At 34.6% G+C, this 13,245-nt stretch overlaps 1 protein-coding gene across 3 annotated transcripts in view; it reads left to right on the top strand.

The window, feature by feature from the left end:
* Positions 1–13,245, top strand: part of LOC134741532 (MOB kinase activator-like 2) — a 103,455-nt gene that overhangs the window by 40,700 nt on the left and 49,510 nt on the right. The window contains exon 3 of one of the 3 annotated variants that reach the window (XM_063674351.1): positions 1,957–2,002. The exons of the other annotated variants lie outside the window; for them this stretch is intronic. Within the exon in view, the coding sequence (XP_063530421.1) occupies positions 1,986–2,002 (17 nt within the window). The 5' untranslated portion in view covers positions 1,957–1,985. The remainder of the gene's footprint in view (positions 1–1,956; positions 2,003–13,245) is intronic. 3 annotated transcript variants of the gene reach the window in all.

Raw genomic sequence — 13,245 nt, 5'->3', positions numbered from 1 at the left:
ATATCTGCCACGGGGAAAATTATAAAGATAATAATTGAGTACATCTACGATAAGTCGCCTGCCATGTTTTACCTCAAATATTGCGCGGACATACATTGTAACTGTAAACTGACTCGCACCTTATTTGCGAGCGCTACTTATGTATACCTCGTGAAAATGTTTAGTTTTGAAAAAGTATCATTTCGCAATTCGCGTAACCAGGCGGTATTAGTTATCGGGAGTCGTATTCGATACTTTTGGACTTCAGACAATTTTGGGGTCCGGGTACAGTCAGCATGAAGTAGCGGATGAAACAATGCTCCAAAAGTGCTCCAAAAATATCTGCTATCCTGGAATTATTTTCTAATTTTTATGCTGACTATACCATGGTCATCCGGAATCCAGCATCGACATATTACACACTAAAAGTATTAGGTGCCGTTTTCCGGATCTAAACGTGCTCTTGCATCATTTCCCATAACGGAGGTGCAGTATATCGCTAGATCGCTTAAAGATTCAAGGCCATCCCAAAGTTAACATCTGCGACACGAAGCCTCTATTACTAAAGTACCTGTATTTTAAACAAGAGAGGGCTGCGGGCGATTGATTGTGTTTCCAATCCACCCCCAGCGGAAACCACCGTTTCCTTCCGCCGCCAGCTGCTCGACCATCAAAGGTGTTATTAAAATAAACGGTGTTAATTCAGTGATATAATTAATTTGCATTTATTAAATGTTGAAAACAAATTATTATTTAACAAACTTGTTGCATCTACACGAAACGCAATATTATGTGGACTTATTTTGCATGATTATTATTTAAATTTGTCCAACAGTTGTTTGTAAACGTGAAAAGGTCTGAACTTTTAAATATTCTATACGAACACATACATATATATTTCGCAAATCGATAATTTTAGACTAACAGCGTTTTGCTTCTTAACGGAAACGCAGCTGTGTCGTGCCGCGTGCGCTCGCGCCGCTCCGTTCTCCGTTTTCTCATTTCTTTTATATTTTTTATGATATCGATCACGCGGCAAATAAATCGTGTTGAAGTAGACCCGGCGTTGTTTTTGGCAAGGGGCCTGCTATCGTAAAAATATTGACGGAAGTATATTTACTTGATGCAGGTACAGACGTTCCTGGATCATTCTAAAAGAAACACCGAGGTCAGGCGTTGGACTACGCTGCTGCATGCGTATTATAATAGGGACGATGACACGTGTTGGATTTTATAACAAAAACAGTTTCATACGTCCCTACGTAAGAAAATATCTAAATCGAGCAAATATTAAATACTTAGCATGATATTAAATGTCGTTGCATAATTTTACAGGGTGACCCTAGGCCATTGGACAAACCCTGAAATCCCAGGTAGTGTTACTTCTCAGGAATGCTCTAAAGTTAATATGTTTTTAATTATAACAAAAGATAAAAATAATAATTTTCAAACAAAAGTTATTTCCAATAATCAACAACAAAAAGAAACACACTGTATTAATCATTGGCAGTGCTTTTGACAATTTGTTCGAAAATGTGCGGCAATGATGACATTTTTCAAAAGTCAGAATCGCATTAGTGTCATATCATAAATAAAAAAGATAATCAAAAAGGTCGAAGAAGGTTTTATACTATTTATTACCTCAGGAGCTACTAACACATACAGGCTGCTCTAAAGTAAAAATTCGTAATTTGCCAATTTCATCGTAACCTCTACACCGGTAACACCGGTTATTATGATACTTTGTATACTGGTTCTAAATACCCTAATGCATATGTCCATTTCGGCTATGTCCAATGGCTAGGGACACCCTGTATAGTAAATTTATTATTATAAACGATGCTCCGATATAAATACAATGCCGCGCGACGCTGTGCGGCGTAAGTGCCATCGACAATAAGGTCCCTTTTCACAGAAAATGCCCCATTTGAGGTTCCACTGAACACCATTTAACGTTGTTATCTTGTGTTGTTACAGGTAAGTGCGCGGGCCGACCGCGGGCCGCCATGCTGGATTGTCTGTGGTGAGTGCTCAGTTGAAGCTGAATCAGTTCGGGCGTTTTCGGCTCCGTTCGGCTCAGCGTTGCTACGAGCAATTATAAGGGTAGGCCACACATAACTTTCCTTTGCGTGCACAACCACAGATAAGATAATTTCTTAAATTTTGACAACCCTAAATACCCGAAAGAGATAGTGCCATATATTAGAAAGGAACAACATGATTCGTCCCTGACCTGAATCGCTGTCAAACTTCGGTTTCATAGAAAGTTTCCTTTCTGTACGGTAGTACTATTATGTGGCTGAATATTGTCATATTTCGTTCTTCTTGTTCTCTCACTTCAAACTTCTATGTCTGCATGTCTGCATGTTTTCTTGCTTATACTTTTCTACCTTAAGTAAATCTAATTTTTAAGTTGATTTATTCTTAATAAGTTATTTTAGTTGTTTATATACTCTCTTTGAAATATACATGTGTGAGCTGTGGTCACCTATAAGTGGCTAAACATCTGTAATGTTAATTATCCTTGTTCTAATGTATTTTTGTAGATGTATTATCCGTTGATCCTTAAAAAAAAAAACTTGCGTGGAACTTAGTTGGTTAATAAATTGATTATGTAGATCAATAATATCGGCTATAACTCTTTAGGTTATGTTTGTTTCGTTAGATTGAGGGAATATTAGCATTAAGATTCACACGAACCCCTTTCGCCGGCCGAAAAGCCGCTTCGATATAATCGAAATTACGTTCTCATATTAAAACGACAAGGACGTTTCCCTCTTGTTTTCCGTCTGGGTTGTCTGTGTCTAGACAACCGGCATTTTTAACACGCTTTTATTAGGTCGACCTGTATGTAACTAACTATGTAATGGAATCTAAGGTAACTAATATAACCATCTTCCCGGTTTCCGATGAAGCATGTAAGTCGGGTGACATATGGTACCATTGAGATGATCTGATGATGAAGACAGGAGGTGGTCATAGGAACTCTGTAATAAAACAACGCAACCTAATCTAATGTGTTTGGGGTTTTTAGAATTGTCTCGATGAGTATTAGTTGCCTGTGGAAAAAAAAGTAGCGATAAAAGCTTGTACCAAAAATGAAATTTTTGCCAATTACTTATTGTCTTACAAAAGGCGTAACGGATAAAGTTGGCACAGCACTCGGCAAGTACTCTATAAAGACGGTGTATACACCTTTATCCAAAATCACTAAGGTGACCGGAGGACGTTATTCCGTTCCATTCCAAAAATATTATTGGCTTTTACAAAATTGATTTCAATTGTGGACTAGTAGTTCCCATATAGAAGAAACAAAGCGCATCATAGCAGGAAGAATTAAGAAAGAAACATGTCGAAGCTGTCAAAAATAAAATCGGAGGGACAAATAATTATCAACGGCATCGGCATACGAAAACGCCAAAGTACGATCAAAGATATCTTTTCCTAGATAACGCTGTCATAAAGCCCGTCAATCGATATAAAACCGGGGTTGGTTGAGTATCCGTTCAGGATTTTTAGACGCCGTCACAAAATAAAGTCTTAAAGATATTCATGGTTCAGTTTACGTTATAAAGTAGGTATCGTATTGTAACGCAAATTGTACCTTCGCCGTTCGTAAATTTCCTCGGTTTATTCGTGTATTCATTCATATTATGCAAATGGGTTATTAAGCAGTATAGGTATTGGCGTATGAATGGACATCAATTTTAGCAGACCTTGTGAGTAATTGCGCAGTGAGCTGGTGTTGCCGTCGCCATTTTACTTTGTTGTTTTTTTAAATGTTAGAATCCGGCTATTCAACCGTGTCGGTCAAACGTTCCTGAAACATCCCTGACATCTCTTTTTACATCAGCGCCATCATTCCACAGACGGGTATCAGTATCAGGTATGCTGCTAGCGGACCGCTCCTGGAAGGAGGTGTATTCAGAAAGAGGGAGTGGTGGAGAGTGTGGCGATGAAATGCTACTGTGGCCAGCCTCTCGAGTAAAGCTCTTTAATGTCCACCTTAGAAAACATATAAAAATGTATTATGTATAACGAAATAAGGCCAATTTGTTAACGAAAACAATAAGTACATTGACTCAATGCTGTAATATCTCATTATTCTTCTTTTCGAATCCTACGTTCAAACTCTTCCCAACCCTTTTTTAACTTTTTAAAGTTTTAAAGATATCATCTTTCCTTGGAAGATGTACCTCCACCTACTGACTTAAAAGCAGGATCGCTTTTACTCTGTTTTATTTTCGTTACTTTTCGCCATTTTTTATTAATTATTTACCTATTTAAAAAGAAGGATTTGTTATATATATGTGACTTTAGGAAAATAATAAAGCCGCTTTGCAAAACCTTTTTCTGCTGGTCACGATGCTCAACTCGTTCTATTTTTTATTGTACTCGCCTTCACGGTTTACGCCTCCTACACATAAAAACTAACAAACGTTGAAAAGGATGGAAACGAACATTTCCTTATTGTTACTTAAAGCAAAGAGGATATAATAGGATAGAGCGGTACTGTCCTAGTGTGTCCTAGTAAATTTTGTAGACACAATAAATTCACTGCCATCTATCGACACACGATTAACACTAAAAATGAAAATGTATAAAACGCCACAAAATGTATTTTTATATGGATAAATGATTTTATTTTATTGGATTAGTTATTTTTATATGATTTTGACCCATGTTATTTCACTGATATGCGTTAAAATTGTTAAATAACAAACGAAACCGTCAACACCATCTATTCGAGAGTAGGCCAGGCCAAAGGTAGCGGCGCCATCTGATCGAGAATCAAATTTTCTTGATTTTTCGAGGCACGTTTTTACCTTAGAATGTATCCATCTATTACTGAGTTATATCTATGCTTAAAGCCTATTTAATTGCTACATTCCATCTCACGTTAAATAAGGGTCGGCTGGGTTTTTTTTATTAGGGTTCCGTACCGAAAGCGTAAAAACCGGCCAAGTGCGAGTCGGACTCGCGCACGAAGGGTTCCGTACCATTACGCAAAAAACGGCAAAAAAATCACGTTTATTGTATGGAAGCCCCACTGAAATATTTATTTTATTCTGTTTTTAGTATTTGTTGTTAAAGTAGCGGCATCAGAAATACATCATCTGTCAAAATTTCAACTGTCACGGTTCATAAGGTACAGCCTGGTGAGAGACGGACAGACAGACAGATTCTATTACTAGAATTGAAAACGAGTGGTCAATACGATATATGATTCCCAATTTCTATTGCTTGTATTTCAAAAAAATCAATTCGCCGATTTCCAAACATTTTTGGAACGCTTTAAATGGGTTATTATAAATTATGCAACTGTACTGACTGTACGTAGCTCTAGCTAGAAGAGCAAAAAGATGTAAGATGTGTAAAAAAATTGTGACGAGAGATAGAGACAATAATACAAGTAGCTAGAGTTAGACCAAGAAAGTCTGCAACGATTTTGATAGCACACGCAGCGCAAGTGTTATTTTAAACGTCAAACTTCTATGAAATTATGACGTATAAATAACACTTTCACCGCGTGTGCTACCAAAATCGTTGCAGACTTTTCTTGGTCTAACTCTAGCTACTTGTATTATTGTCTCTATCTCTTTCACCGAAACTAGATTAGCTTTAATATCCGCGGTGTTTTTTTTTTGCCTTTTTTATTTTCGCTAACTTCTTGTGATCTTCGAGATCCTCTTTTGTAAGACCATGGGCACGCGTGTCATTCCTGTTGACAGCAGAGGATCTACCGCGAACACCGAAGTTCGCAAATTGCGGGCATTTTTCTCTGTCAGTCTAACTACGCCTTCATTGGAGTAAAAGAGAAAGATGCCCGCAACGTGCGAACTTCGGTGTTCGCGGTAGGCCCTCTGTCAGAACTATTATATAATCTGTGCCCCTGTTATTATCTGTATATGGTTTTAGAATCCTCTTTTGTATAACATTATTAGAATGATCGTTTAAAGTAAATGTTCTTTCGGGGTTTCACATGGAACCTATCTTCCTATTTGTAGCTCCACATAATAATTTGATTCTGAGAAACAGATAATAAAATAAAATATTATTTATCGCTTCAATCGTTCCTGCCTTTGACTGGTAGCCAACAACAATTTAATTATTTGTTCCTGTAGGGCGCTTAGCATGTAATCACAGGGCGGAGTCCGCCCGGCGGACTCACTATACATCAAAAATCACTTTTGCGTTTCTATGTGTGAACGGCACGTCTGTACACGCGTCATGCGTCATGCGTCATAGTACTGACTACTGAGCGGCAGGCGAACGGCCGTCAATCTGCTGTCGCGGGGCGAGGTAATTCAAGTCGGGGCGGGGCGGTGCGTGGCCGTTCTGTATGATAATATTGATAATACTATTACTTATTCTGTGATGTACACCCCAGGCCAAAAGTATGGAAACAACGTTATTTTCTTTAATAATTCATGTTTCTATCTTTGTTGTATATATTTGTAAACTAAGACTTACATTACGCAAACCCAAAAGATTAAAAATACACGCTTAATATCAAAACATCCTAAAATATTGTCAGAAAGCTAAAAAAATAAAGTAGGAAAAAGTTACATAATTATACCTACCCTTTAATTACATGACAAAATGTTGAATTGGCAACTATCACAGCCAGAGTATTAATTTACCTTTAAAATGTTCTATTAAGTTATTTTTTTACCAAATTGTCAATGAGTAGTATAAAATCCATCGCTTAAAAGATCACACTTTTCTATTGAAATACAAGCTTGTTTCCATACTTTTGGCCTAGGGTGTAATGTAAAGTTTTTTATCTCGATTCTCTCTCATAGCTACTGTACGGCGCGGGCTCGCCTATTGCACAAATGCACCTAAAGATGTATGACGCAACACAACCGTAACCGTTGTTATTGTTACTAAATCTATCGGCTTCTCAGGCGTCAGTACTGATGTGCCGACAAGAAGTTTTAGACCTGTACCAATAACTTCTGAGGTTATAAGAATATTAATGTTGCTTATTTTTTATATATAGTTTCCAGACCATATACTAAACCTAAAAATAATATTTTGTGTCATCCTAGGTATTTGCTTAGGTAGAAATTTAGGTATTTCTTTTTTCAATCAGCATTCTGTAAAAAAAATATTCGAGACGAAATTCTTTGTTTCCCTGTAAAGGCAAAGTGGCTTCCGACGTACACACGCATTTTGTGTCATTTTCATCCACGGGTATAATGGCATTTAATAAATACCTAATATTGATCCTAAAACGCCTAAAAAAATATTAGAGTCGGTAAGTGAAGTGTTGTACTTTACAGAACATTGTTATATGTTATTCAAACAAATCTGTGTCAAATTCATCCACCGCTTTTATTTAAAAAAAATTGTTTTCTAATAAACACCCTGTATCTGCCACAAAAAAAAATTCATATTATTAAGTTTACGTCTACAATATTATAATACCACATTGAGACATCATTCATAATTTGGGTCATTTTGATCCACGGTTTTTTTACTATCTGGCAAAATAAAACTCAATTGAGCAAGAAGGGCGTGCGCGGGGAAGGGTACCTACGCGGGTGGGGTGCTTATTATACTTGCCGCAATATCAGCTGGCGACTGAGATCTTAATACTATCTCCTTTACCCTTGTTAAGACCAACCAAGAGATGGCATTATGAGCTGTCTCGCCACTTAGTTTTGCGATACAGTGGATTTATTTCATTCGGAGGCATAATTACATTGTCTTATCAATCTTACCGTAGTAGGTATATAAATATAATTAAAAATAAACTGTAGGCTGCACTCCTCATACTGACCAACATTTGTGACGTTCCTAATCAAAAGGTACCACTTTCTCTGACAGGTTATTTGTATAAAGATATAATCAAATTTCGTCTTTATGGTAAACGACAAAGTGGTACCTACCTTTTGATTGAGAATGTCACATCAGCGACTTAAAAATTACTTTTGTTTCGATTTTTAGTAGACTTTTAAGTTTATTTTAAGACGCAATTTATTGTGATTTTTGTTATGTTTAAGCGTGGCAAGCAACATTAATTACATTGATGATGATGTTCATTAAATACAATATTTTTTCATACTATACTGAACTGTCACCCTATACATGAGAATGAACAGCGCCCTCTTGACAATGATCATATATTACTGGTCAGGCTTTAATATGTGTCATAATTTAGTAAAGTCCCCTTTGTGGATTCTAAGTTTCCGAGTTACAGCAGTTTAGTGAAAGCGTTTTTTTTTAAATATAAATTAAGGGTTGAATAAAGAGGAAAGAAAATTTGATTATTTTTGCGCTACGACGCACGGTTTAGGAGATACAGCCCTATAAAGTTTTTTTTATTGTTTTTTTCTTTTTTTCTTTTTTACATTGTGTTTTTTGTATAATACTTTGGGGTTTCATAAAGGGGAACGAAAATTTAATTATTTTTGCGCTACGACGCATGGTTTAGGAGATCAAGCCCTACAAAAAAAGACTCTTTTTTTTGCGTTTTTTTTTTGTATAAATTAATGGTTACATAAAGGGGACCGAAAAGTTGATTATTTTTGCGCTACGACGCACGGTTTAGGAGATACAGCCCTATATAGATTTTTTTCTTTTTCTTTTTTACGTTTTTAAATCTTAATTAAGGGCTTCTTAAGGGGAACGAAAATTTGATTATTTTTCGCTACCATGCACGGTTTAGGAGATACATCCCTAAAGTTTTTTTTCTTTTTTTTGTCATTGCGTTTTTTGTTATTACTTTGGGGTTTCATAAAAGGGAACGAAAATTTTATTATTTTTGCGCTACGACGCACGGTTTAGGAGATACAGCCCTAAAATGATTTTTTTCTCTTTTCTTTTTTTCGTTTTTAAATCTTAATTAAAGGCTTCTTAAAGGGGAACAGATGTTGATTATTTTTGCGCTACGATGCACGGTTTAGGATATACAGCCCTATAAAGTTTTTTTGTTATTATTTTTTTCTTTCTTTTTCTTGTGTTTTTGTATATTATTTTGGGGCTTCATAAAGGGGAACGAAAATTTTATTATTTTTTCGCTACGACGCATGGTTTAGGAGATACAGCCCTATAAAGATTTTTTTTTTTTAATTTTGCGTTTTTTTTAATATAAATTATGGGTTGCATAAAGGGGAACGAAAATTTTATTGTTTATGCGGTACCACGCACGGTTTAGGAGATACAGCTCTATAAAGTTTTTTTCCTGGTTTTTTTTTTGTTTCTTTTTAAGTATTAATTACGGGTTTCTTAAAGGGGTTTTTTAAATTATTTTTGCGCTACGAAGCATGGTTTAAGAGATACAGCCCTACAATGGTTTTTTTTTTAATTTTGCGTTTTTTTTAAATATAAATTATGGGTTGCATAAAGGGGAACGAAAATTTTATTATTTTTGCGCTACGACGCATGGTTTAGGATACAGCCCTATAAAGATTTTTTAATTGTTTTTTTTTCTTTTTTTCTTTTTTACATTGTGTTTTTTGTATATTACTTTGGGGTTTCATAAACGGAAACGAAAATTTTATTATTTTTGCGCTACGACACATGGTTTAGGAGATACAGCCCTATAAAGATTTTTTTTTTTAAATTTTGCGTTTTTTTAAATATAAATTATGGGTTGCATAAAGGGGAACGAAAATTTTATTGTTTTTGCGGTACCACACACGGTTTAGGAGATACAGCTCTATAAAGTTTTTTTTCCTGGTTTTTTTTTGTTTCTTTTTAAGTATTAATTACGGGTTTCTTAAAGGGGTTTTTTAAATTATTTTTGCGCTACGACGCATGGTTTAAGAGATACAGCTCTATAAAGTTTTTTTTCCTGGTTTTTTTTGTTTTTTTTTAAGTATTAATTACGGGTTTCTTAAAGGGGTTTTTTTTTGATCATTTTTGCGCTACGACGCATGGTTTAAGAGATCCAGCCCTATAATGTTTTTTTTTTTTTAAATTTTGCGTTTTTTTAAATATAAATTATGGGTTGCATAAAGGGGAACGAAAATTTTATTGTTTTTGCGGTACCACGCACGGTTTAGGAGATACAGCTCTATAAAGTTTTTTTTTCCTGTTTTTTTTTTTGTTTCTTTTTAAGTATTAATTACGGGTTTCTTAAAGGGGTTTTTTAAATTATTTTTGCGCTACGACGCATGGTTTAAGAGATACAGCCCTATAATGTTTTTTTTTTTTAAATTTTGCGTTTTTTTTAAATATAAATTATGGGTTGCATAAAGGGGAACGAAAATTTTATTATTTTTGCGCTACGACGCATGGTTTAGGAGATACAGCCCTATAAAGATTTTTTTTTTAAATTTTGCGTTTTTTTTAAATATAAATTATGGGTTGCATACAGGGGAACGAAAATTTTATTGTTTTTGCTGTACCACGCACGGTTTAGGAGATACAGCTCTATAAAGTTTTTTTTCCTGGTTTTTTTTGTTTTTTTTTTTTAAGTATTAATTACGGGTTTCTTAAAGTGGTTTTTTTTTATTATTTTTGCGCTACGACGACGCATGGTTTAGGAGATACAGCCCTATAATGATTTTTTTTTTAAATTTTGCTTTTTTTTTTTAAATATAAATTATGGGTTGCATAAAGGGGAACGAAAATTTTATTATTTTTGCGCCACCACGCACGGTTTTGGAGATATTATATCTATATATATATATATATATATAGCTATAATAGCTCTATAAAGTTTTTTTTCCTGGTTTTTTTTTTAAGTTTTAATTAAGGGTTTCTTAAAGGGGAACGAAAATTTGATTATTTTTGTGCTACGATGCACGGTTTAGGAGATGCAGCCCTATAAAGATTTTTTGTTGTTTTTTTTTTCATTGTGTTTTTTGTATATTATTTTGGGGTTCCGTAAAGGGGAACGAAAATTTTGTTCTTTTTGCGCTACCACGCACGGTTTAGGAGATATAGCTCTATAAAGATTTTTTCCTGTTTTTTTTTTGTTTTTTTTTTTAAGTATTAATTAAGGGATCCTTAAAGGGGAACGAAAAATTGATTATTTTTGCGCTACGATGCACGATTTAGGAGATGCAGCCCTATAAAGATTTTTTTTTTGTTTTTTTTTTCATTGTGTTTTTTGTATATTAGTTTGGGGTTCCACAAAGGGGAACGAAAATTTGATTATTTTTGCGCTACGACGGTTTAGGAGATACAGCCCTATAAAGTTTTTTTTGTTTTTTTTTTCATTGTGTTTTTTGTATATTACTTTGGGGTTCCGTAAGGGGGAACGAAAATTTTAATATTTTTGCGCTACGACGCACGGTTTAGGAGATACAGCCCTAAAATGATTTTTTTTTCCTCTTTTTCTTTTTTGCGTTTTTCAATCTTAATTAGGGGTTTCTTAAAGGGATTTTTTTAATTATTTTTGCGCTACGATGCACGGTGTAGGAGATACAGCCCTATAAATTTTTTTGTTATTTTTTTTCTTTTTTTTCATTGTGTTTTTAGTATATTACTTTGGGGCTTCATAAAGGGGAACGAAATTTTTATTATTTTTGCGCCACCACGCACGGTTTAGGAGATATTATATCTATATATATAGCTATAATAGCTCTATAAAGTTTTTTTCCTGGTTTTTTTTAAAGTTTTAATTAAGGGTTTCTTAAGGGGAACGAAAATTTGATTATTTTTGTGCTACGATGCACGGTTTAGGAGATGCAGCCCTATAAAGATTTTTTCCTCTTTTTTTTCTTTTTTGCGTTTTTAAATCTTAATTAGGGGCTTCTTAAAGGGGAGCGAAAATTTGATTATTTTTGCGCTACGATGCACGATATAGGAGATACAGCTAATACAGCCCTATAAAGATTTTGTTTCTTTTTTTTTTCATTTTATTTTTCATGTATTACTTTTGGGTTACATAAAGGGGAACGAAAATTTTATTATTTTTGCGCTACGACGCATGGTTTAGGAGATACAGTCCTATATATTTTTTTACAATGCATGTGCTCGAAAAGTGCGTTTCCTACGGAGCCATATCGTACGGAAAGTACTGCTTTTCCGCACTAGTGCTTTTTGTTTTCAATTTTTTTTTACAGTACATATGGTGCTACTTTCTCGCACTAGTGCGGAAAAGAGCACTTACCGTGCATATGTCGAAAGTTTAAAGGGCCATATGTACTGTAAAACGTACGATACACGTGCGAATAGGTAATTCGCAACTCGTGTCGATTTAAAACACTCCTTTTAATAATTAAACTTATTTGCCATGACATGTTTTTTTATTTACTCGCACAATGCATAGTAAAACATTGTATGATACACGTGCGTAAAGATGATTTCCGCACTTGTTGCATAAATAGCAATTTTTTTTATCAAAGAATAAAAGAAAGTCACGGTATTAATAACCAAATTTTACTTTAGTGGTACCTTTTCCCTATCACTGTCACAAATGTATGTGGCGTTCACGTAAACGCGATATTTTTAAGATTTCCCTGCGCAATGTTGCCAGCTCGCTCGCAAATCAAACATGTACTTACAGTTCTTTTGCATAATGGTGACATTGTACAATATCTATGAGTTTTAAATAGGTAAAAGATAATTCGACGCATTCCTTGCTTGCTTGTTGCTTGTTGTTGTGTTGTTTGCGTAACTTCTTTGAATAAGTTGCGTTAATTTGGCGCACAGGCGAAGTAAACATGCGTTGCGTACGGCAAGGTCACGCCGCGGCCCCACCCTGCACGGCCTCCGTTGCCCATTCAGACCGCCCGCTAGCTTCGTTTGAACGCAAATAATATTTTTGTAATATTTGTTTATGCAGTGGATGCAAGTGACACAAATTCATACATCTTATTTATCCCGCATTTCAAATTAATAAGATGTAAACTCTAATATCTTTAATATTCTTTTGTAACGGTGACAGCCTGTTACAACAAAATCATCAAATATCTTATGAAGCTATGCCTTAATAAGACACAAAATCATTTAATAGACCTATTTAAACGATTAAATTCGACCTAAGTAATTTTTTTTAACTCTAATTTTTTTTTTGTGTCATTTAGAATATTATGACATAGTATCAGATTGCAGTGGACGTAATTGACACAAACTATGTTTTCACACTAAAAACACTATCCTAAATGCAACACAGTTACATGTTTTCTCTCGAATATTTTTTTCTCCAAGATAATTCAAAATAAAAAATAATTACCACAAAATAACAAATTACTAGAAAAGCAAATTATATATATGACACAAAACAAAATGTAAGATTTACATCTTAACAAAGTATTCATAAGCGAAAACAGAATTGACTTTAATATTTTTATAACCTAGGGG

The sequence above is a fragment of the Cydia strobilella genome, chromosome 5 (genome assembly GCF_947568885.1).
Source record: "Cydia strobilella chromosome 5, ilCydStro3.1, whole genome shotgun sequence".
NCBI lineage: Eukaryota > Metazoa > Arthropoda > Insecta > Lepidoptera > Tortricidae > Cydia > Cydia strobilella.
Note: the sequence above shows the minus strand (reverse complement) of the source record. Positions and strands in the feature narration are given on the sequence as shown.